This window comes from Lepidochelys kempii, chromosome 6 (assembly GCF_965140265.1).
Source record: "Lepidochelys kempii isolate rLepKem1 chromosome 6, rLepKem1.hap2, whole genome shotgun sequence".
NCBI classification, from domain to species: Eukaryota; Metazoa; Chordata; order Testudines; family Cheloniidae; genus Lepidochelys; species Lepidochelys kempii.
Genome location: NC_133261.1, coordinates 50261856 through 50287787, shown reverse-complemented (window position 1 = coordinate 50287787; position 25932 = coordinate 50261856). Strand labels below are relative to the sequence as shown.

Below are 25932 nucleotides of genomic sequence, written 5' to 3'. Positions count from 1 at the left end.
GACAGGCCGCGCAGCCAGTGACCGGGCCGAGGGGTGGGGCTGCGCTGGCCCGGCGGCGCGGGGATCTCGAAGGGCTTGGGGCCCCTACAGGGGCAGAAGCAGGGCGGCGGGCAGCGCGGGCGACGGAGGGGGCTGTTTACATGGGAGGCGGCCTGCGGGGGCTCCCCGGGGCGGGGCACAGCGAGAGGAAGCCACGCCCACTAGCCTCGGCGGGTTGGATGGGGACAGGCCAGCGCGGGACGCTCCTTCCTTGTCCCCCCCCACCGAGCCTGCGCACTAGAAGCTCCTCGGCGCTGACTCCTCCGGCTCGCCGTCCCTTCCCAGCATGCCCTGAGCGGAGCGTGCGCGCCCGGCCGGGCGTTCGGGGAGATTCGTCGCGCGATGGCGGCGGCTGCCAGCGCTTCGGATATGTTCGACGCTATCGTGATGGCGGAGGAGAGGTGGGGCTGGCAGAGGGGAGCCCTGCCCGGGGCTCCGCCCGGTGTCTCCCCCTCTAACGGGACCGGGGGGGGGAGGGAGAAACGAACTATCCCGGAGGGGAACGAACTTATCCCGGGGCGGCTACAGGCCCCCCTTCGCTCCGCGCCCCGTTCGGGAGCCTCAGCGTGACTGGAAGCCGGCCGGAAGTCGGGTGTCGTGACGGTAACGTTCGGCCGCAACCTCAGCCCCCGGCGGGCAGGCTCCCCCAGCCGGGCGGGCACGCGCCGACTCCCCCTCTTCTCCAGCTGCTGAGGTCAGGCTGCGCGCGGGGCTGCGGGCGGTTCTGTGGCAAGGTGGACAGATAACACGGGTGTGTAAGGCTGCGGAGCCTGGGGCTGGGGAGGTGCGTGAGAGCCGCCAGCCCGTGGCGTTTAAAGCTGCTGCGGGGCTCTGACAAACCGTGTTCAGCACAGCTGAGAAGAGCGGGGCCTGCATGCGGGGGGACTGCCCCCGGTTGTGCCGTGGTTTCCCAACGCTTTCCCCGTTAGGAAGGAAGGCACTTGTGTTACTGTGTTGACCTGTCGTGTGTGATCTGAAGGTCCAGTGAGGGGAAAATGTTCTAAATACCTAAAGTACCAAAATCTCTCCCTTCCTCACCTACCTTACCAAAGCAGGGGAGTTGTTTAATATATTAGGCTAAAGAATCATAGAAATTAGATTCTATGTTAGTTTTTTTGCAAATGCAGGTTGGAAGGAGAGCGTGCTGCACTGATTGGGATTTCAGCTTTGGCCTCCATCATTGCAGACAAGATATCTACCATCATCTATGTTACATATCTGAATTCTTTCGTTTAACACTAATTTCTGAGAGTTTCCCCTTTAGATTTCCCTTTCCCTTCCCTAGCCTTTCTATGTTACCAAGACCTCAAATATTGCAGAATACTACTGTATGCTGTGTAGTGGTAGCTGTGTCAATCCCAGGATATGAGAGAGAAATGGTGGGTGAGGTAATATATTTTATTGGACCAACGTCTGTTGGTGAGAGAAACAAGCATTTGAGCCAGAGCTGGATGATCTAACAGAACTTTTGTCGTCTTTAAATTACATTATTCTTTAATCTAATATATTAAACAACAACTTGGTCCAATAAATATTACCTCACCCACATTGTCTCTCTAATACCACTATATAGCACATAGAGTGGTGTAATTGTTACTCTACTTTGTCTCACGAATACGCCGTCTGAAATTGCTTTGAAATCTGTTGGAATTACAAAGGCAATATTTCAGTAAAAATAATAAAATATTCTCTATTTTTATGGCCTAGTATTTCTGCATTATGCCTTTGCTGATGATTTTATTAGGATTAATTTTTTATATCTATTTCTCTTTACAGATTTCATGGTGAAGGGTATCAAGAAGGTTATGCTGAAGGAAGCCATGTTGGCGTTATTGAGGGAAGCAGGTATGGAACACTACATGGTGCCAAGATTGGGTCTGAGGTAAATGTCAAAACTTCCTAAAAATCAATGTGTTGCTGAGATTAGATGATGATGTATTGAAGTAGTGCCTGAGCAAAGCATGATGGGTGACCTAAGCCTTGTATTGTTTTTATTGCTCCATGGCCTTCATTCCAGGAACACACAAAAAACTGATCTGTAAACTGTTCTGAATCCTCCATTTAATCCCTTACAAAAAGCTATATTAAGAACTTGAAATTCATGAGATGCCACAGCTGAGGTTATGCTCATATATGTGCGTTGTGCAGTCTTTAATTACATAATAAGACAATTTCACATTTTTTCCTTCAACCCTAGGTACGCATGTGTCTTGTCTTGTACCACTATGCACCACTCTGTATTTTAGGCAATGTCAGTGAAACTCATTTAAAGGAGGTATTTTGTCACATGAATGCCGAAACATGAAGTTTCAACATTCTCAATATATTTTTGTATTGATTTTTTGTTTGTTTTTTTTTCAAGAAAAAGAAGGGGGGGAAAAACATTAAAGCTCTTCTGGCTTGTACATATTGGCAATAAGAGGCTGTAACTTCCATAATCTGGAGCAGTTTGGCTAGATGCCACCTTGGCATCATATTCTGTGCATCTTAATAGAGAAGAGAAGAAGAGAAACCCACTCCTGTGTGTCCCAGGAGCTATTCAGGATCTAGGTTCCCACCTGCATATCTTAAAAAAAGTGAACAACAGCCCTTTCTACTTCTTTTTCACTTTTAGTACACTTTTTACTGTAATGCTAATTTAACCAGACTACTGTATAGTCTACCTTGTCTTTGCAGTTTAAGATCCCAGACTGCTTGCACAGTCTCATTGAGATCAGGTGGATTTCTGTGCAAGACTGGGACATGTGGGACAGTAATTATTTTATAATGTGAGTTTTTTATATTTATATATTTTCCCCCTTTTTCATAATTAAAAGAAAGCCTTAACCATTTTTGCTCAAATTCACTTTCAGGAATAATTCAGCTCCAAAGATCAGGGCTTCAGAAAATTGAGTGACAGAAAACTGGGCATTAGAATGAGGACTGTTATGAAACTGAAATTGGCAGTCATCTCTTAGCATAATTAACTGTTTATTATATTGAAAAGAATCTGATCTTTCAGTGTTGGCTGCAGAGCTTTCTGATTTCATGTTATGGGCTTGCCTCAGAAGACCACAAAGGACTGAAAAGGACTACCAAAGGAGTGGTAGTCAAGACAATTGTGGCCATGCGAAAGCTCTCTGAGCTTGCTCAACCATTTTAAAAGATGCTAGATACAGATATCCTGCCAAATTTCTCTCTCAGGTATTTATAGGGAGTAAAATTTTCAAAAACACCCAAGTGGCTTAGGCACTTAAGACGCTAAGTTTCATTGAAAGTCAGTGGGACCTAGGCTCCTAAATCATGTTTGAAAATGCGTGCATCTCCTAGGTGTCTTAAGTTCAATGCCATTCCCTGCCCCCTCTCCCCTCCCCCACCCATGCAGCTGGATTTGTAATTATGAATCGGAAGTGTGGTAACAGATGCACAAATTTCTGAGGGATCAAAGCAGATGAAATATGGTGGGGTGTTTTCAAAACTGCACTTTCCATCGCAGTTTATATTGGAGGTTCAACACACTCTGATGCGAAACAGATTTTAGAAGTAGCATAACAAGATGTTTTGATTTTAGTTTGTCATGTGCTAGTTATCAACCAGAATGTATATTTTTAAAATTATTGTTTAAATGAATACAGATAAAGGATAATTTTTTTTAATTGAATTCTTATAAATTCACAGATTGGATACTATCTTGGGTTTGCGTTGACATGGCAGCGTTTGCTTCATAGATCTGCAGAGGAAAAGCCCAGGTATGGTTTAAAAATGTAGTATTGTTAATATTGCCCTGAATTTCATAGTTTCTTTTCTCTAAGGAAAGGCTAAAATATTTTTATAGGAGCCCTGGTAATGCCCATTATTTTTTCAAGAAATATACAGGAGGAACAACTGATAGTTTGTTTTTTTTTCCTTTGCATTACAAGAATCAAACTGGCCAACCACAGGTAGAGTGTTTTTGAAATGAAGTAAAATAGAAACCATGAGAGTAACATACATGCAAGGATGCCCTCTTCACAGCTGTGATGCTGAGAAAAATATAAATTATTGGTATAAATGTAGATATTATCCTTTGAGTGAAACTACTAGTTGAGAACATACCAAGTTCTTACTGCTAAAGATTGAGGGTCAAAGTCTATGCAGCATCTCTTAGGTCCATATCCTTCAGCCATGGCACACTCCCTACACTGAAGTTATGATGGGGGTCCAAGTAGGATATCTTACTGCCCTCCTACACCATGCCACTGCTATCATCTATGTGGGGCCAAAGAGGAATGGCAGAATCCCTTCCTGCCTGTGTTTACTATTGCCTGTTCTTCTGCAGCATTCATAATTTCAGTGGCAGGAGGAATACAGAGCTGAAATCTTGGTTCTAAGGAAAGGAGTCTGTTGTGTTGGCCCACCCAGAGCATCCTTTGAGTACAGGGGTGGGCAAACTTTTTGGCCCGAGGGCCACATTGGGGTGCAAAACTGTATGGAGGGCCGGGTAGGGAAGGCTGTGCCTCCCCAAACAGCCTGGCCCCTCAGAACTCCCGACCCATCCAACCCCACCCCCCACCCTCTCCTTGTCCCCTGACCGCCCCCTCCCAGGACTTCCTGCTCCTCCCCCCCGAACCTCTGCCCTATCCAATCACTCCCTGTCCCCTGACTGTTCCCCCTCTGCTCCCTGCCCTCCAGGTTCCCCTGCCCCATATCCAACTCCCCAGTCCTCTTACCATGCCGCTCAGAGCAGCATGTCTGGAGCCGCACCGCTCGGCCAAAGCCAGACACACTGCCCTGCACAAGCGCGCAGCCCTGCTGCTGAGAGTGCTGCCCATGCAGCTGCGGGAGAAGGGGAACAGCAGAGGAGGGGCTGGGGGCTAGCCTCCACGGCGGGGAACTCAGGGGCCGGGCAGGACTGTCCCACGGGCCGTAGTTTGCCCATCTCTGTTTTAGTACATGATGAATCTGGTGAGGTCCGTGATTTGGATCTGCTAATTGTGCCATCCATGAACCATGTAAGTTCTATACATCTAGGTATATTTAGCCAGCAGTCTTAGATATTCAGGTCCTCTTAATATGACAGGATTGACAGGCCTGCTAAATTTTTATAAATTTCCATTTCTATAGTGTCTTTCATCGCAAGTCTTGTATATAATTTTATTCACGTAATGCCTGTCTAACAATGTATCACAGACACTTTGCAATATAACAACTAAAAACAAATTAAGTACTACAAATATACAAGATATAAACAATTAAAACCTATGTAAAATCATAAATAAAATCAGTGTTGCTTCAAAAGCTTTTTTAAATGTAAATATTTTTAAACTTGCTTTAAAAGAAGCTACTTCTGTTGTCGTCTTGTCATAAAATGTGTGGTGGGGAAGGAGTATTTCAGTCCTGAAGCAACAGGTGCCAAAATACAGACAATTTTCATATTCCAGAAAACCTATACTTTAGACCTAAGAGAGTGGGATGGTTTAAAGGGATATTTAGGAATCCCTCAATGAAGAGCCTTGGGCTATGTTTACAGCACTGGAGAGGTTCTCCATCTCCCTGAGAGGCAGTAGGTAGTTCAGCAGAAGAATTCTCCTTTTGATCTGGCATAGTCTACACCTGGGGTTAAGTTGGCGTAGCTACACTGTAATAAGTTTTTGGTGTAGACCAGCTCTTAGAGAGAATTTTAAATTCAGGTCACATTCCTGTAGACAGCTAATGAAGTGAACACAACAGGAATATGGATTTTCCACAGTCCATCCTATGTTAAGCAGTTAGCTCAGTAAGCTGTAACATTCAACATTTGTTCAAATACTAGGTGTAATTCTTGATCAGGGCTGACATTAAATTAGGTATCAGCTGTGATCATAACTGATTTTTACCTTAAGTATGTGTGAGGGGAATAGTTTATATGGAAATACAGACCTTAGATAGAACTTAAAATGTAATATTTCAAATGGGTTTTCTCTTGGTAAGTTTTAAAGTAACTTTTCTCCATCAAGATGAAGATTCCAGAAGATAAAGTTGTTTGAGCTATATACCAGTTTCAGAATAGGAAGGTATTGTAATTGCCTTGTTGAAGAAATGGAGATGTTGAAAGTGATAATAAGTTTGAACTTATTTTAAATTTTGCTAAATGTTTGCTAAACAGGCTGATTCAATGGTTCTGTTTTTAATAGGATTTTTAAAATGAACTTTTTGTAAACTGGTGACATAATGTCATCTTAACACCTTGCTCTCAGGTAAGACTGTGCTAGCTTCCTCTAAAGTGGTCTCTGTATTTGGATTGTTTATATTTATTTATTTGGGGGGGGGGTGGTTGGGAAGAGTGGTTAGAGACTTAGTCTCTCTGTGTAATACAAAACACTGAATATTTTTATAGTGATAATATTTTCCAAAGTGATGCTTGTTAAGGGTGACCTAATTTGAACCTGATTGGGCCAAGTTTCATGGCTCCAAGTTAGGTCTTGCACCTGATTTGTCTGAAGACCTTGGAGGAAGGCATTGCAAGGCAAAGCAAAGTTTCCAAACCAATACAATCAAAATTGGTTTGGAAACTTTTCTCCTCTCCTCTTCTCTGTCTTCTCTGCCAGGCTAAAAAATTTTTTGGGGGAGGGGGAAATAGCTCAGTGGTTTGTGCATGGGCCTGTTAAACCCAGGGTTGTGAGTTTAGGGAACTGGGGCAAAAATTGGGGATTGCTCCTGCTTTGAGCAGGGGGTTAGACTAGATGACTTCCTAAGGTCCCTTCCAACCCTCATATTATATGATTCTATGATTGGAGGGCAACAAAAATGATTAGGGGGCTGGGGCACATGACTTACAAGGAGAGGCTGAGAGAACTGGGCTTATTTAGTTTGCAGAACAGAAGAGTGAGGGGGGATTTGATAGCAGCCTTCAACTGCCTGAAGGGGGGTTCCAAAGAGTATGGAGCTAGGCTGGTCTTAATGATGACAGATGACAGAACAAGAAGGAATGATCTCAAGTTGCAGCGGGAGAGGTCTAGGTTGGATATTAGGAAACACTATTTCACTAGGAGGGTGGTGAAGCACTGGAATGGGTTACCTAGGGAGGTGGTAGAATCTCTATGCTTAGAGGTTTTTAAGACCTGGCTTGACAAAGCCATGGCTGGGATGATTTAGTTGGTGTTGGTCCTGGTTTGAGGAGGGTATTGGACTAGATGACCTCCTGAGGTCTCTTCCAACCCTAATCTTCTATGATTTTATGAAATGGAAGTCTGAGACGCTTTCAGGTCACAAGCCATCTGCGGAAAGACTGACCTTCCGGAATCTCCCAGACTGATCACCTTAGGGAGAGGAAGTCACAACATCAACAACCAGACTGCTCCAACTTTTGACTAGTCTCTCCCTGTACCAGAAGGAGACCCGCTAGTGAGAAGCTCTCTGCCAGCAGAACATCACTATCTCCTTTACTGCTGTTCCAGAGCCTATTTTAGAAGAGACAAGAAGACTAAGAGCTGAAGAGTGTGCATCCCCTCTCTTATCTATCTTTTCTGTTTCTTTTATTTTTATTCACTGGGAGACACCCTGGCTTTTTATTTTCTGGATGTGGAAGTAAATGTGTGGCTGTGTGCATTCACATTTGTATGAGACCACCAATAAAGTCCACACAGCGAAGGTGCCTGAAAGAAAAGCTCCCCAGGTTTAAGCAGCCTTATATATTGTCTAAAAAATTATTCATTAAACTGTGTTATGTGTCGGTCTAAAAGTCCTGAGAGACTTGAGAGTGTCATCTATAATATCTGGTAAATAAGAGTTGTTAAGCATCTGCTGATCAAGAGTGTCCTGTTAAAGTCTCTGTTATTAGATCCTTGGTGGGCGGTGACGGGAAAGGGAGGAGGAAATGGTTAGACGCCACATAAGAATTGAAATCTGGGAAGGAAACTTTATAACTTGTTCTGAGGCTGTGTTCCAGACATTAGATGATTATTTGGTTTCAGTATTAAGATATTTAATCAAATCTATAACAGGAATGGTTGAATTTAGTAAAATTCTTTAGGTGAGACTCATAACCAAACAGACAGCTACTTCTTTAAACACCTCCTTGGAATTTAAGAATTATTTAGTATTAATTTGATTATTTAATTCCATGACAGTCTTGTGACTAATTTGTTTTCTTGATTTGATAGTGTAGTTTAATAGTAATGGTAACTTAGCTTCGGTGGTTTTTTTTTTAAGTATTTTAATAAAATTTATAAAAAGAGTAAATACTGAGTAATATTTCTTTCAATACCAGAACATTTGAAGACCTGGGTGGATACCTACTCAGTCAATATAAAACCCTGACCAGCTTCTCCTAATTAGTTTTGGTTTGCACAGATGTCCAACTGCAGCTGTCTTGTTCACCTGACATACGCAGTGCATGTTAGTCTAATGTGAATGCCACAACTGTATTGCACTTCGTGTGTTTTAGAACTCACAGTCAGTAATAACTGTGACTATAGGCTCCCAATTCCATTTTAGATGTGAGCTTTAGCTGTCAGGAATCATTTTCTCAAGCCAGTGAGATGTAAAGGCATCACTACTGTTTCATGAATGATCCAGAAGTAGTGCCAGAATGCCTGCAATCTCTGCTTACCCTACCTGAAGAATGGCTTAATTACTTTTATTTTTTTCCTTACGGCAACACAAGTATGTCTTGCAAAATCTTTTTGATGCCAAGAGTCTGAATTTCTTAGTGCCTGTTCTGCCAAGTGGGAAGTAGATTTTTTTTTTTTAAACTCTGCCATGTGTATATCTGTAGGTTACTATAAATTTTCTAGTGTCAGGTTGTAGTAAAGGTACCTTAAAGAGCCACCACCACACGTACACAACTTTGAAATATATTTTGGCAATCTGTCTTACATATATCAGCATTTATCAGCATTATTACTATTCTTGTTTACCAATATGTTTAATAATACGTTGCATTTTCATAGTTCCCTCCAGCCACTGGTCTGAAAATATATTATAAATATTTCCTAATGAGTCTAAGGAAAAATCTCTGTCAAGATATGTACAAGGCATTTAACACAAAGTACACACAGTGTGCATATTGAAAAACTAATAATGCATATGATTGGCATTGGTAGTCTCATTGACTGAAATGGGGAGCATTGCGTGATAAAACGGTGGCAGGATTGGGTCATGTATTTTGAAGTATAACACTAATATTAAATACTCGGTGTCGTCTTCATGTGGCAACTGGAAAAAAAATCTTCTTGCTGCTGAACAGAACCACCATAAGAAAATCTGTATTTTCATTTTTTGCAGTAAAAAGAAAATAAAGGCTCTGGAATCATTAATAGGAATGATTCAGAAATACCCTTTTGAAGACCCCATTTATGACAAACTTCACGAAGATCTGGAAAAAATCAGAGGAAAATTTAAACAGGTTTGTAGTACTTAGTTGTCATTTTAGAAGGTAATAGCAATTTCTGAAAAGACTGCAGTCTAATGTGGCAGTAATATAAAGCTGCAATTATGCAGTTCAGAGTAATTATTGTTATGCAATCTTTTTGGGCTACTTTTACCAGTTACAATTGTAATGTTTAATTAGCGTGGGGGGGAAACTAAGGTGCAATTCTCCAGTCCACAGAAAATGCAATAAACTCATCCTAAAGGAAAAAGCCATTTAATACTGACTTGAGAGAGAGCTGTGGAAGGGAGAGGAGAAAAGAGTAAAAATGGGGAGGGTATCTTGTTACAAATTTACCTGAAATACACACACACTTTAAAACACCTGTATGTGTTCTTTTTTCTTTTTAGGTTTGCTCATTGCTAAATATTCAGTCTGATTTTAGAATCAATCCTGAAAGATCTGCCCTTACTTTTTGAGCATAACAGATGAAGATAAAGAAGAAATGTTAAGGAACAGCTATCTGGGGGAGTGATTAACTATAATAAAGGCAGATAGTCAGAATATAAACAGGTTTTTATTTTCCGAAAGGGAGGGTAGAAGAGCTAAGCAGCAGTGGAAGGGCACCCCTTTAATGTCTGCTGTGTCCCAGTTTTATTTGTTCATTGCAACACCAGTGCATGTCCTATTTTAAAAAACAAAAATGCACAACCTCCATATTCATTCAACACTAGTCCCATATTGATAGTCTGTCTTTAATTTCTACGGGAAAAATCATTTGCTTCTATGATGGTTTGTTTTATGATGTTTTTCCCTTACTTATTATCCAAAGGATGAATCTTTCAAACCATGTATAGATCACTGAATTTACATAATATGTATACATTTACACAAATAGGTAGTAAGATATTTTCCTTGTCCTGAGGAGCTTACAATAAAGAGCTATGTTATTTTTGAGGGTGAAAGGGTGAAGCAGAGGATGGGATAACAATGAAGAGGAGGTGTATTACAGACATGGTTCTGAAAGCAGCTACAGCTCAAAAGAGAATATTGCTGCTCTGTTGTTGGTTTTTCTGTATTATTTTCGTGAGCTGAGACACCTGATGTCTGATCCAGTGCTGAAAAAATGTATTGGCAGCTGAAAGTGCTGAACATATTTAAAAGAATGAGATCTACCAGTGCCACTTAGAATAACTAAGTAATGGTGAGGTGTGTGAGGTAATATCTTTTATTGGACCACTTCACCCACTTTTGTCTCTCACATTATGGGACCAAAAATGCTGCAATAATTGAGTGGTAAATTGTTTCCAAGATGGGAAATGTATTTTTCAATTTAATTTAGAAAATGGATGCTGTCAGAATATGTAAGTGAATACTCCACTATGTTAGTTTAAGAGAAACAAATTATTTTGTTCAAAAGATATTTTGTATTTTGGTGCTAGAATATTTATGTAACTTTTTACAAGTAGAATGTAAGGTGATCACTTCTAGAAGGCATTTCACTATAGTGTAGTGTATGTATATCTGTGGAGCTGGTTCACTTATGTCATTGAGCAACATTCCTTTATGTTAATTTTTAAATTTTTTCTAAATACAACTATACCAAAATTCATCATAATACACAAAGTAAATAAAGAGGATTACAACATTCCTTTTAACGTGTGTGTTCATCCTGCTTTCACATTTGAGATATGAAGAGGGAAAATTACAATTTTAGAAGGAGAATTCTAAAAAGTGATATATACCAGATCTTTAAATTTTTGTTTGACACACATGCCACTAACCAGAGGCTTTGTGTAAAAGCTATCACATTTTGACATTTTTGAATATATGTTTACATGGCAAAGCATAAAAGTACCTGCTTTAGAGCCACCTACTGGAAGAAGCTATTATATCAACTCAAAAATAAGATCCTCTTCTAAGTGTATACATGTGACTCATCTTTAAATATTTTTGATTATGGTGTAAAAATTTACATTCTTTTGAAATAGTTTTCTTAAAGTATTAGTTTATACTGCTACAGTTTGCATTGATTTAATTAATGCCATAAAGAAAATGGAAAACATTCTAAAATAGATAACTATAACACATCAGAAAGAATTGTATGTCTAAGTAATCTTGTTTATGAATGTAAGTAAATGTTTCAAAACAAATATTTCTTCAGATAAATGGAAAACGTTTCAAGAGCTATCCTACAATACATTGAGGGTCAGTTAATATCAATAAAAAGCATCTGCATGTTAAACATGTTCAGCAATTAAGATTATTTAAAAGCTTTTTCCATGGGTATTTGGATGGTTGCCCTGTGGCATCTTTCATTGAAAAAATTTGGAAGCAAGATACCATCCTAAAATGGTCTATTCCTATAAAACAGCGTGCTGTGGGACCACCCCACACAATCTCTGAGTAGGTAAAAAGGGTCAGTTTAGCTTGTGACAAGCTGCTGGAAGAGAGCCAGGAACTGATAGACTAACTGATGATGAACCCCAGCTGAGTAGGGGCAGGCAAGCTTGTATCAAGCCAGCAAGGTGAGAGCAGAAGAGGCTGGTAGAAAGGAACTCTGCAGTCACTCCCTAGAGGAGGAGATTTGGCAAGAGACAGAGTGGTTCTAGGGGGGTAAACCCTGGGATTTGGCCTGGGAATACAGATTCTGGCAAGAATTTCTTTTTGGGGTGGGGGTGGGGGGATAGTCACAGGGAGCAGAGGAAGCTCCACTGGTAAGGGCAGGGAGGGAGGTGGCAGAGCTAGAGAAGAAATAAAGGAGCCCAGGAAAGCAGTGACAGGGTGTGAGTGTGTGTAGAGAGTGGTTGTTGGGGCATAGGGACTCTGGGCTGGAACCTGGAGTAGAGAGTGGGCTTGTGTTCCCCTTCCAGCCACTGTGGAAATGGCATAGTCAGGGCGGTGCATTCGAAGACTGCCTGAGACTATTCGTCCAGAGGAACTTCGATGTACCAGAAGGGGAAAACTATAGTGGCCATGCCACAAGGAGGGAGTAGCTTGGGTCCTGGAGAGGATGTAACTTCACTCCAAAAAGACTGAGGGAGACCAGGGGCTAGAGGCAAAAGGAGGGGGTGTCAGACTGGTTGAGAGCAAATCCCTAAATAAGCCACAAGGAGGTGTGTCAGCGATGAGTAGTAAACTGCAGTTTGAGGGTATCCCTCCGTAATTTAGTTTCTAACAGCCTTTTGGCAACCACATCCAGCCTTGGCAAGCAAACTCATGAAAAATGCTTAATTTTAACCTTATATTTATTCAGCTTTAATATACATTAGAGCAGGGGTTCTGAAACTTCATTGCACCATGACCCCCTTCTGACAACAAAAATTAGCACACAACCCCATGAGGGGGGACTGAAGCCTGAGTCCACCCGAGTCCCACTGCCCTGGGTTGGAGGGGCCAAAGCCTGATCCCCACCACCCCAGACGGGGAAGGGGTCAAAGCCCAAGTTAAAGGGCTTCAAGACAAAGGGCTTCAGCCCAAGACAGGCGGCCTATAACCTGAGCCCTGCTGCTCAGGGCTGTGGGGCTTGGGATGAAACCCGAGCCCCAGCAAGTCTAAACCAGCCCTGTTGACCCCATTAAAATGGGGTCACAACCCACTTTGGGGTCCTGACTCACAGTTTGAGAAGCGCTGCATTAGAAACAAATTGAATTAGCAAAAATAGCTGTGGAAACACTATCAAGAAAGGAAAATATCACTCTTGGGAAAATAAAATCTCATCTTTATATCCATTCCAATGAGATTTGCAAAATCAGTTTAAAAAAAAAATCTTAAACTGCATCTGTGAATCAGTTTTCTTTCAGGAATCAAATCAAAGGGTTTGTTACATATTGACTTCAAGAATGAAAGGATGCAGACCATTTGCTGTGTGACTAATTTTGACTGCTATAAAATGTGGTTGGTTGCAATCCCTTTATTATGTTCACAATGAAAAATCCAGAAACCAGTTCTTTTTTGGTGGTATGAGGAAAAAAATGGAAGTCAACTTACTGTTCCTGTGCACCATGGTAGTGGCAGAGATAAATAGCAAGGGATGCTGGACACCTGGAACTCATGTTTTTCAAGATTTGTATCTCTGTTTTGGGATCTTTGTCCTGGATCCACAAAGGGGATTTAGGTTAGAAAATCACAGGAACAATACTGTGATCCACAAAGCCTGAGTTAGGTATCTAGGTTCCCTATACAACAAATGGAAGAGAGAGGTGCCTTAGAATAGAATCTACAAAGCCAGCATTTCAGGTGAGGAGCTGCCTAAGCTAGCCAATAGAAGCTGTTGCTGAGAAGGGTACTAAGCCCCAGCCCTCTGTCAGTCTGGCATCTAAGTCCAGGCTGCTTGTGATTCACAAACCAGGGGAAAATGGACACTGACCACCTAAGTTGTGTATGGGGCCCAATCAGATGCCACCTCATTCTACACAAAACAGCCAGGGAGAAGGAGGAGCTCCCTTAAAACCTTTTGTGTCATGGTTGGGGTACTCACTTGGGATGTGGGAGACCCTTCTAGTTGAAGTCACCCTCTGCCTGATGAGAAGGGATCTGAACAGGGATGTCCCACCTCTCTGGCAAATGCCCTAACCATTAGGATATAGATTTCGAACCCTCCGGCTCTATTATTTAAAGTGGAACAACTTCAGAAGGAGAGCTTGAGGAAGCCCCTATCAGAATACTCTGTAGCCTAGTGGTTAAATCACTCAACTGAGAGGGGGTAGATCCCTGTTCAGATGCCTTCTCTGCAGAGGGAGACTTGAGCTAAGGGTCTCCTGCTTCCCAGGTTTGTACCCTAACCACTAGGCTAAAGATTAGAAAGGTGGTTCTCCTTTTTCTCCCCTCCCATTGGATCAGGCCCTACATGTGACTTAGGGAGCTGAACATCTTTTCACTGGTCTGTAAATCATACTGGCACTTAGGTGGGGAATAGGCATTGGTGTGCCTGGAGTGAGGCATTAGTGTGTATGCTCAGAGGCTGAAACATAGTTGCCTAGGGAACTGTTACTGCGAAAACTACAGCACTCAGCGATTTTAGGCACCTACAAGGTTAAGCAGCAGTGAAGAGGAAGTTTTGTGGATCACAGTGGTGTCTAAAAATGGGACCTAGGCACCTAAGTATCTTTGTGTATCCCACCTTTCATGCCTGGTTTACAAACTTCAGTATAAATGAGGTAAGAGCATGAAGTCGCAAGACATCTGTAAATGATTTTATTACTATAACTTTATATATTGTAAGGTGAATGTAAAGTATCACATCCAGATACAGCAGTAAAGAAAGTAAATTCAAATATTTTAATCAGTCCTTCTGAAATGGAAGGGCCTCCGCAAGTCAAAGCAGAGAGTTACTATGCAGTTGACTGACTTTAAATAGACATCAGTGGCTGTAAAACATGCAAATTCCTGCACACTAAATTGTCAGTTTCCTCAGACAAATAATTATATATCAAAAAACTATACAAACAATGTTAAGGTTGTAAAGTCAAGAACTCAAAAATTAGCAAATCCCTGTCTTAAGCTTGCCCTGCAACCTTAATTCAGCTCCCTTGTGCATATGCATTGTGATAGTTTTAATTACATGATTACTAAACATCTTCCAAAATCTGCAACAGATGAGGCACTACGTTCAGTACACTACCTTGATTCATCTCCTGAACATTTCTTATTGGCATAGGAATGAGCCAGGGGTCCTATGGAAAAATTGCGCTAATGTAAATTAATACTTTATTACAATGCATCTGCACAAGGAGGCCGAACATTCTTTTAATGGTTTGTTGTGTATAACTTCCCAGGATTTTAAAACAGCAAACTGAAAAAAACCAGAAAATCTCATCGTATGGAACCATACTGATTCCACCAGAGGTTATCAGTAGCATTGGAACTTGTAGAGCCAGAGTAACTAACTGAATGCAGTAGTGTGTCATCCAACTATTAGAGGGGGACGAGGGAGATATTTGCCACTGGGTTTCCTTAATGGCAGCATTCAGAGAAATGGTGAGACTCAGGAATCCTGGATTCCAAACCATGTTCTGAGAGGAGTGTATTCTAGTGGTTACAGAACCTCCTGTCCCTTCTGGCCTGTCTTTGATCCACTCTTTTGCCCCCAACTCCTGGCTTCTCATTTAAGCTCCCTTCCTCCACCACCTCAGCATCTGCCAGTCTTCCCTACCCTACCCTTGGCTTCATGTCCCAAACTCTTCCAACATTCTTCAAAAGCCCACTGCCCAGCTCCTCAACCTCTGTATTCCAGTCAAGCTGCTTCCTCCTTCCTGGGCACCACAGTAGTAGTAGTCAGGCTGGTCCAAATCCAATCAGTCTTATCTGAAACAAGCTAACAACTCTTGGCATTATCGTGCTAACTTACTTTTGGGTTTATAAGTAAAATTTAGAATGCCAGGTTCAATCATACTGCATTCTATCTCATGGTCTTTTGAAATTAAATTACTACTAATGTCAGGATCTAATACTGGCCTTGTGACACAAGAAATAATTAAATCTACATCTTTTATTATATACAGTACTTCAAAATTGTGATTTAATAGTAGTTATTTTTACAGGTTCTTTCCCCAAATACAATACAGTACTGTAGTGCAGTGATTCTAGATGCCCTGTTGAAATTTTTGACTAGTTGTTTAATTCTTACATACTGAAGTGTTCTTAAAAGGGAATGGTGGAGATTTGACTGAAAAGCATTTTCTGGAGATGAAAATGATGGTTGTCATTACTGGGTTGGGACTCCTTGTCATTGTGACTACTCCCAAAATAATGTCCACCATGATTACATTGATAATTTTGGTGTAATGCTGATGTTTGTTCTATAAATACTATTTAGAATTGTAGTTAAAAATACAGGGGCACATAGGAATTGTCATACTGGAGCAGACTAGTCCATCTAGTCTATATGTTGTCTCTGACAGTGGCCAGTACCACACGTTCCAGATGAAAGTGTAAGAACCTTGTGGTACACAGATGTGGAGTAATCTGCTCCCAACATTCAATCTCATCCTGATCTCTAGTAGTTGGAGATTGGTTTAAACCTTGAAGCATGAGGTTCAATCAATTGTTCAATCAATCAACAGTGTGGGAAAGGGAGAAAACTCACCAAGCTCCTCTGAGACATAACTAAAAAAGTGTGAAGTAAAGATACAGATTTCGGAAGTTTTTCATTAACAGGTAGTACTTGGAATTGCATTCTTAGCTGAAATGTGTGAAAGATGAAAATTAGGCCAGACTAATTATATACTGATTCTAAAATTGCATGATACAAAGTTTGTTTTAAAGTGTTGCTTTCATGTACTCATATAATTAACAAATATGGATGCTAGCATTTTGTACACACACTTTGGCATCTCAAAATTAAGTGGACAAGATTTCTGGGTACTTTATAGAAGCAGCATGTAGCTTTTATCTTGAAAAGGTAGAAAGCACTACTTCATTCATAGAGAATTTGCTCTGCAACTAAGACAGTGGTTTACTGTACAGTTTGACACTAGAGATAATCAAAGTGACAATTATTGTTTGTAACATAATTTCAAATTAGGTTGCACATGTTTAGCAAAATGTTTAGATAGAAAAAGATTAAATTATGCCTATACATGCTCCCCATCTAGGCTTTGTACGAAACAGGATCAATACCAGCATATTTTACTGCTTTATTTAAATACTATATATAACAAAAAATCAATGTTCAGGATCACAGGGAATAATCAACATTGTACAGAATCTTTCTTGAATGTAGGAACTGTGAGTCAGCAGCCCTTTAATTTTTTTAGTTGCAGCTATTGTTCTAGCAGCAAGCTTTACTGCTATTGTCCAGTGTTTGTCCAGCTCACGTTTACTGGACTGTGGGAACGGATTAGGTTTTCATGGCTTTTTTTTTTCCCCCTTCTTGCATAAACTCTTGATCAAAGACATTCCTTGGATGACAAAACACTGTATACTGTGTCACACAGTCCTGACCAGACTGCACGAATGGTAGTTTAAAAACACATGCCTACATTGTTCTCTAACTGGCATTTTTTACAATATATGTGCGGACACACTGAATTTTTTGAAACCCATTTTACCTGCTTTACAAGAAACCAAACAAACCACAACTTATCCATGGTAAACAGTTGCCAGTTTTTTAAAACTAAAAAAAAATGGAAAACTGGATTCTTCATTATCCAATACAAATAACAGACCTATGTGAATAGACAATGGTGCCACTTTTAAAGTAATTTGAAGTTATATCTGCTGTGTATTTGCTACCTGAAGTAAACCTCCAGTGTGATGTGGTCTGTGAGACTTCTATTTGGGTCAAACTCATCATGAATCTGTATTGTCTTGATATATCTTTCTGGTACTGCCTATCTAGAACAGCTGAATAGCGTGGAGAATAGAGCATAAGTGGAATTCAGGATTTGGTGTGAGGGCAGAAATGGGTGGGGGAGTGGGGATGAAAGACACCAGGTTATATAAATTGAAGTTCTGGGCCAGATCCTCAGTAATTATAGTTGATGGAGATATGACAATTTTTATCAGCTGAGGATCTGGCCCATGATATCTGTATAATACGTTTTTATTTTGTATAAGGTCTTTTGTACAAACTATATCACAACAAGCTTTACAAGAATCAAATAATATTGTTAGAGAAATAATAACTGAGAAAGAGAGAAATTAAGAGTTAAAAGTTAAAGAATAAAGAGTGGTTTTTTGGGTGAGATTTGAACACAGAATCAATAAGAAAGGGAAGCTTTTTCAACTATCATGAGCTTCAGGGGAAAATTGCATCTACCATAAAAAGGCTGGTTCTTGCTGGGCAAAAGTGGGAGGGAAGCAGAACGAGTTCAATGAAGTAGCCTACATATTGGTAGGGAAGTTTGCAATGTTATTATCTATGGTGAACCAGTTCTGTGAATAAATTGGGGACATCATTTTCTGTTGCATTCATTCTGGGATCTTTAACAATTAAATGTACTTAACCTAACTTCCCTAGGTCCTTATGGTTAATCTACAAATGAGTTCCATGCACTATGCTTTTAATGTTCTGATTCTGTAAGGAGATTTAGATAAATATAAAGAATAAAAAACTCGCTACAATACTCTGCTTTTAGGAAAAAGCAAAATTCTGTCTTTTGACAGAGACTTTCACATGAAAGCACACTTCTTGAGCTTGGCTAGAGACCATGTAGCCTCTCCAGACAATTTGGATATAAACGGTATGCCTGTCAGGGTTGTCTGAAAAGAGCAATGTATTCTCCATATAGATCACCACATACTGATCCAATATATCTCGTGTAACAAAGTAAATAAAATGCTTGAAGATTGCCAAGGCATCTGTCAGCCCAAAAGGCATGACTAAATATTCAAAGTGGCCACAGCAGGTATGGAAGGTGGTCTTCTATTCATTCCCAGCTTTGCTGTGCATGAAGTTGTAGGCTTTGCTGCTCACAAACCGGGAAGAATTAGTGGGGGAAGCAAAAGTGGATGGGAACCTGGGAGGCAGTGACCACGAGATGGTTGAGTTCAGGATCCTGACACAGGGAAGAAAGAAGAGCAGCAGAATACAGACCCTGGACTTCAGAAAAGCAGACTTTGACAACCTCAGGGAACTGATGGGCAGGATCCCCTGGGAGAATAACTTGAGGGGGAAAGGAGTCCAGGAGGGCTGGCTGTATTTTAAAGAATCCTTATTGAGGTTATAGGAAAAAAACATCCCGATGTGTAGAAAAAATAGTAAATATGGCAGGCGACCAGCTTGGCTTAACAGTGAAATCCTTGCTGATCTTAAACACAAAAAAGAAGCTTACAAGAAGTGGAAGATTGGACAAATGACCAGTGAGGAGTATAAAAATATTGCTCAGATATGCAGGGGTGAAATCAGGAAAGCCAAAGCACACTTGGAGTTGCAGCTAGCAAGAGATGTTAAGAGTAACAAGAAGGGTTTCTTCAGGAATGTTAGCAACAAGAAGAAAGTCAAGGAAAGTGTGGGCCCCTTACTGAATGGGGGAGGCAACCTAGTGACAGAGGATGTGGAAAAAGCTAATGTACTCAATGCTTTTTTTGCCTCTGTCTTCACAAACAAGGTCAGCTCCCAGACTACTGCACTGGGCAGAACAGCTTGGGGAGGAAGTGACCAGCCCTCTGTGGAGAAAGAATTGGTTCTGAACTATTTAGAAAAGCTGGACGAGCACAAGTCCATGGGGCCGGATGCGCTGCATCTGAGAGTGCTAAAGGACTTGGCCGATGTGATTGCAGAGCCATTCGTTATTATCTTTGAAAACTCATGGTGATCAGGGGAGGTCCCGGACGACTGGAAAAAGGCTAACATAGTGCCCATTTTTTAAAAAGGGAAGGAGGATCTGGGGGACTACAGACCAGTCAGCCTCACCTCAGTCTCTTAAAAAATCATGGAGCAGATCCTCAAGGAATCAATTCTGAAGCACTTAAAGGAGAGGAAAGTGATCAGGAACAGTCAGCATGGATTCACCAAGCTCAAGTCATGCCTGACTAATCTAATTGCCTTCTATGATGAGATAATTGCCTCTGTGGATGAGGGAAAAGCAGTGGACATGTTATTCCTTGACTTCAGCAAAGCTTTTGATACGGTCTCCCACAGTATTCTTGCCAGCAAGTTAAAGAAGTATGGGCTGGATGAATGGACTGTAAGGTGGATAGAAAGCTGGCTAGATTGTCGGGCTCAATGGGTAGTGATCAATGGCTCCATGTTTAGTTGGCAGCCGGTATCAAGTGGAGTGCCCCAAGCGTCAGTTTGACGTCAGACTAATCAGCCTGTAGTTATTCATTTACTCCCTTTACTCCCATTTATTTATTTACTCCCATTTACTCCTTTTGTGGCATGAGTTTTTTTCCTGTCCTCTGGAACTTCCCTGGTGTTCCAAGATCTGTTAAAAACCAACATTAATGGTTCAGAGAGCTCCTTGGCCAATTCTTTTAATACTCTTGGGTGCAAGTTATCTGGTCCTGCAGTTTTAAAAATATGTAACTTTGATAGTTGCTGTTTAACAATAATAGGTGCTTTTTATTAGTGTCTGTGCATTTAAGTGTAGATTGACAGTCAGATATTAAACCAAATTCAGATTCAATATAGAAGGTGCTATAAATTAACTCCTTCCCACTCAGCTAGACACCTAGATCCATTTACACCCACTTGCTGATGTGTGTAAGGGAGTCTCAGGTATACTTAGTATCTTACTTTCTAAGTAGTGAGGATGTAAGTGGTGTAAATTAAGTTAGGATAAAACAAAATCCTGTGAAAAATAATAGGTACAGTTTTACCACCATTAGTTCAGACTCCTTCTAGACCTGTTTAAACTCATTCTAAATTTAGCTTAGGTCTTCTCTTCTTCCATCATGCAAATATCCCCCCACCAACCCATCAGCGTGCCCTAATCCTTTTAAGGAGGGACCATTTCTAGAGGAAAGTACTAGTGTAGACCACATAATTCAGTCTCTCCTCTGTAAGGAGAGCCAGTAAGGGAACAAACTAGTGCCACGTGTAACAATGTTTGTGATGAGGATACCTGTGCATTGGGTAACTGCAGTGAGACCAAATCATTTTGCAGCTGGCTACCAGATTAGATGATGACAACTTTCTTACAACTCTTGAAAGTTTTGGTGTAGTTATTGCTTGAAAACCGTAGTGTGCTGTGAAGTCTAAGTGGCAGGTGTTACACTGGCCACATGCCAGTTGCCCAGGAAACTTATGAGTCAGGCTCTAGAAGTTTTCATGATGGGCTGGGGGGGGGAAATGTATGTCTGCTTTTAGTCTGGATCCTTTGACTGATGTACCTAGTGAGAAATAACATCCCCAATTTTCAAAACAGAGATTTGGGATAAAAAGAACTCTCCTTTAGGACTTCAGATTGGGACATGATCATTTATAATTCAACCTAACTTTAGTTTGGTATTCATATATATAAACAATACATTGGATGTATATATACACACACACTTAACTTGCTAAATGATCCAGCACGTATCTACCACTGTTATTTTTTCAAGCCTAGTTCAATTCTTTTCCTATTTTGTGTATTGCCCTTTACTAGTGTTAAGCTCTGTAAACAAAAATAAGTATTTTTACCTTTTATGGCCTACTACTTTATTTGAACTAACGGTAGTAATACACAATGCAGGCAGGTGGGAAATAAAAATCTAACACTACTGTCTTTGAAATACACTAGTCATTATCTAAAGGGGACATTTCCATTACTCTGGTAAACTTAAAAGCTAGAAATAATTTTGTAGCATCAAAATCCTAATTTATTTTACTTATTATTGAAAATATCTACCAAACAGCTGGTTAGTCGAGATAGAGGCATAAAAGAAAATCTTAAACCAAAAAAAAACACCAAAAAAAAAACCTTTGACATTTAATATATATCTCTCTAGGAATTTGTGCTGACTGACCCATTGCCAAAAGACCTATCATTTCCTAGAGATGTTGAAGAATGAATTATTTAAACACTGCAAACTTTAAAGCATGGAGTGTCAACACAAGAAAATGCCACGTGGTTTGCTCACTACATCAGGATCCAGTTGTTTAAAAACTGCTGTGTGCTGTTAAACTGCAAATTTTACATTCATGAAGCTAATAAAAAACACAGCACACAGGCATTGGGTTTTACAAATTTTATTTCTAGACTTTAGTTCTTTTGCTGGAAACTTGTCTGTTACAGGTCTGTTGGTGAAAATGTGCATTTCAGACCAGTGATGCCAATAAGTACAATATAAAAAAAATGTACAAATCTGAATTGCTTGCTTACTATAGATTGTTATAATAATGTGACAAATAAAACATCTCTGTTGGCACATGAACCTGCTTTATCAGGATTTGGCCTTTTAGTACATACATATTTAAAGAAATTTGCAGTATGTACTGCCACTCAGTGTAACACACATAACCAACAACCACTAATGCAATAATCATGTTTGGTTCAGAGACACAGAGATGCCACAAACAGAAGTGTTCATGAGGTAAGCAGTAAGAAATGTTCCTGAAATTTGGACAGAATGTATCCAGTCCTCCTGGGTCCTGCGACTGCTAGTAGCATTGCAATGCTTTATTTATACACTATGTAGGATCTTAACTGCATTTGCCCTCAAAATGAGTTCTAATTCTGTTTTGGTTTAGCAGCATACAGGCAACAGCTAGATTATTCTTCAGCATACAACTCTGTTAGCTGGCTTATTTATGAGATTTACAGGCTTTTTTAAATTAGCATTACGCTATAATTAACAAAAAACAAAACAAAAAACCCTAGTATATTATAACAGATTAAACACACAAAATACTTAGAGTTCCAGAAGATAACCTATCATACCAAATGATGAGTTCCAGCTGATGGGAAACAACACCAAGTGGCATATAAGAGTTATATTATAATGCACCTTTCATATATCAATGTGGCTAATAACACATCTTAAAACTACTATGATAATAAACCCCAGATCAGACAAAGAATCCAGCTTTATAAAACGCATAACAAAAAACTGACATTACTTGATCTTCTGAAATGTCTGTCGTTTTTAAATTAATGCAACCTAGTTGCGAATCGCGAGACCCATTCAGAATAACGTTCAATGCATTTCAGTTTGCAGTAGAACTATGAGGCACTGTGTACGAACATTAAAACCTGGTCTAAACATGGTTAACTGAAGTATGAGGTATTGTGAAACAGGAACCTTTTTGGAATAGAGCAGTAATAATCACATTAAGTAAAAATTGATCACATAAAAAATCTACAAAAAATGATGTCAATAATATAATTTTCTATGAGAAAATTAAAACCTATAACATGGCAGTATATGACATTGTATAACAACAAAAAACAAAAACAAAAAAACTGATCCATAAAATAGCAGCAAAACACAATGACAAAGATACAGAAAGCAATGTTAATTTTTTTTCAAACCATGCTGGGAATTTATCCATAGCAGCTCAATAAAAATGGAGCATCCACTCCTTTTTTTTCTTTTTTTTTTCCTTTCTTTTCTTTTTTAAATTTTTTTTACAATCAACACCTTAGCGGCAGTTTTCTCACATACATTTCACCATCACATTCTCCTCGAGCATCAACTTCAACAGCTATGTCCACGTCCCTTCAGCTACTTTCTAAAATAATAATAAAAAGATACATAGCCAAGATGTGCAAATTTTCTATTTGTAGCTAAATAAAAAAACAACAACTGGGGGATATATTGGAATAAGAACTCCTTTCAAGTACACCAAATCTATTCTTTTTTAACTATGGCGTTTCTCATGGTTAGATAGTTTTTGGAAATGTCTAAGAAGGGGCCAAATACACTGTTTTTGAAAAGAGTGTCTTTTTTTTTCCTTAATAAGCTGTGTTAAAACTGCAACATCAAGGGTAGAAAGATTTTTTTTTTAAATCAAGGGGCGATTGCGTTATTTTACAAATCATACTGGCCTTATGAACATCCTCTGCAATAAATATTCTTTTTGCCTTAACTATAAATTATATATTTTAGTGTTTAAAAACCTTCAGTTGTAAAACATCTAGAGACAATCCTTAAACTATGTGTCCTATACGTGAACCTTTAAGGCCCCTAATTTACAAACGTGAGTTGGCACCAAAGGATTTCTAAACTTCAACTTTTCTATAGAAAAGGATAGGAAGATATCCTGGCAATTTGTGAATGCAATTTCTCTCACTGGAACACAACCTTCGAAAAAAAATCACCTTTCCTCTAACACCATAGTTAAATGCACTTGCTTTGCAATTCAAAGTTTGCGCACAAGCACTTATATATTTCCAAACCATTCCATTTAAAAAAAAATTCCCACAATAAAAGAACGTATTTCCTATATCTAATGGACTGAAAGTGCTTTGAATGGAATGGTTTTAGAATATTTAAAAAAAAAAAAAAAAAGAGAGACTAGGCTGTGGATTGAACCTGACCATAATGAGGCTGAATATCTGTTGGGTCAGACCAGCATTTTATACACAGGTAACTACAAAAATATGAAGATTACAAAAATATAATATATTATGTCAATATTTCGGTTTCTCTTTATAATAGAGTATCGTATGAGTAGTACATTGGCCCTTCCCCGACAATGCTAAGCTGGAACCCTACAAAAGCCTTATGCACAGGCAATCCACAGGTACAAAAGATTAACATATAATAATGCTGTATACTAAAATACACTAACTTATGGGTTACGTTAACCATTTATAAGGTGAAGAGGATAAAAACCTAAGAAAATAAAATAAACATTTACAGATGAATTATAAAGTGACTAAATGCATAAGCAAGCAAGATACAGAAAAGCCTAGAACTGCGTTAAAGCTATGCTTTTTATAGGAAAAAAACAAAAAGAATATGTCATTTTCTATTAAAAAAAAACCCTCTTCTACTTTAAAAATGGTTCGTTGGTTGGTTTTGTTTGTTTTATATGTAAGAAATCAAATTTAATACCTCCCCTGGAGACATTGTGTGTGTTAATGTCTATTTTTACAACATACAGACAAGAACACTTTAACATAAAAACTAGTTGATTATTATTGTATAAAAATCCTCTATTTTTTGTAGCACAAACCCCTTGGGGTCATGCAAATATTATTTTTCTTTTTTTTTTTTTAAGACAGTTTTGGGGTATTTTTTTTGTTTGTTTGAAGTCACAGATGGAAGGGAGAAAGAACAAGGAAAAAAATAACAAGAGTGAAGCTTTCCCTTCTGGTATAAAAATGTCCTGGAGAAAAGGGTTTCTGGGGGAGAGATCCTGATGCTGATTCCTTCTCAGATGCCCTTTCTTTGTCTGCTGTCATTGCCAAACAAACCGATTTGCAGAAGTCCTCTTAAATGTTCACGTCTCGCACATCGGTGGGTGTGCAGGAAAGGTCTGCTTCATCCTCAACAGTCTTTGTTTCTGAAGATATGTTGTGTTGCTGTGCCTGGCGTAGACTGGATTCGAGGAGGGATTCAATCTGTTCTTGGCAAGCTCGTAAACAATCCTAGAGAAGATTAAAGGGGAGGGGGAACACAACCCTTTAGAAAATATATAAAACCGTGTGCCAAATACTATTTTTGCAGAAGGCAAATAAAAATGTAACACCATTTATATAAGGGGGGAAGGCGGGTGGAAGCGAGAGAGATAGAAAGACTGGATAGCTCAAGGGGCTGGGCTACAGGTTTTTGCCATCTGGTATTTAGAGGATTATGTCAAATGAGAGTGTAGTCTCAGTTCATCTCCCAGTGGGATAAGTGTGCATCTCAACAAATTGCTACCACAGTTAACCTTAACTGGCCCAATGTTAGTCTCAGAAGAGAAGCCAATAACTGAATGGGGCATGGAGACTAAACTATAGTGTCACCACTGGTAATGCTGCCTCCACCCCTAAAGGCACATTGGTGGGACAATGTGTTGAAGCTTATGATACTTCTACCTGTACTGTAAGTGTTCTGTAGATGAACAGAAGGCTCTGTCTCCAAGGCTGTCAATCTTGCATCTTTCGTGAGTACAAGAGTTTCATGGATCGTGTTTTTCGAAAAATTCTAATAGCCTCATTCTGATCTCATAGCAGTGTGAATCAGGAGTTACTATCTTGCAGTCAGTGCAATTACTGGGCATAAAA

At 39.8% G+C, this 25932-nt stretch overlaps 2 protein-coding genes across 2 annotated transcripts in view; one reads left to right on the top strand and one right to left on the bottom strand.

Annotated features, from left to right (window-relative positions):
* The first annotated feature begins 303 nt into the window (after window positions 1-303).
* Window positions 304-25423, top strand: LTO1 (LTO1 maturation factor of ABCE1). The gene is made up of 5 exons (XM_073347869.1): window positions 304-440; window positions 1816-1921; window positions 3697-3767; window positions 9262-9382; window positions 9757-25423. The coding sequence occupies exons 1-5, from the start codon at window positions 382-384 to the stop codon at window positions 9823-9825; spliced, it is 426 nt and encodes a 141-aa protein (XP_073203970.1). The 5' UTR covers window positions 304-381; the 3' UTR covers window positions 9826-25423.
* CCND1 (cyclin D1) overlaps window positions 21950-25932 on the bottom strand; it is an 18197-nt gene continuing 14214 nt past the window's right edge. The window contains exon 5 of the mRNA XM_073347867.1: window positions 21950-25311. Coding sequence (XP_073203968.1) covers window positions 25156-25311 — 156 coding nt within the window. The 3' untranslated portion in view covers window positions 21950-25155. The remainder of the gene's footprint in view (window positions 25312-25932) is intronic.

Excerpts from the sequence above, each read along its gene's own strand:
- LTO1 (XM_073347869.1), top strand. The coding sequence starts at position 382 with ATGGCGGCGGCTGCCAGCGCTTCGGATATGTTCGACGCTATCGTGATG. Across the intron at positions 441-1,815 it reads ATCGTGATGGCGGAGGAGAG|ATTTCATGGTGAAGGGTATC; the intron begins GTGGGGCTGGCA and ends TTCTCTTTACAG. Across the intron at positions 1,922-3,696 it reads GTGCCAAGATTGGGTCTGAG|ATTGGATACTATCTTGGGTT; the intron begins GTAAATGTCAAA and ends ATAAATTCACAG.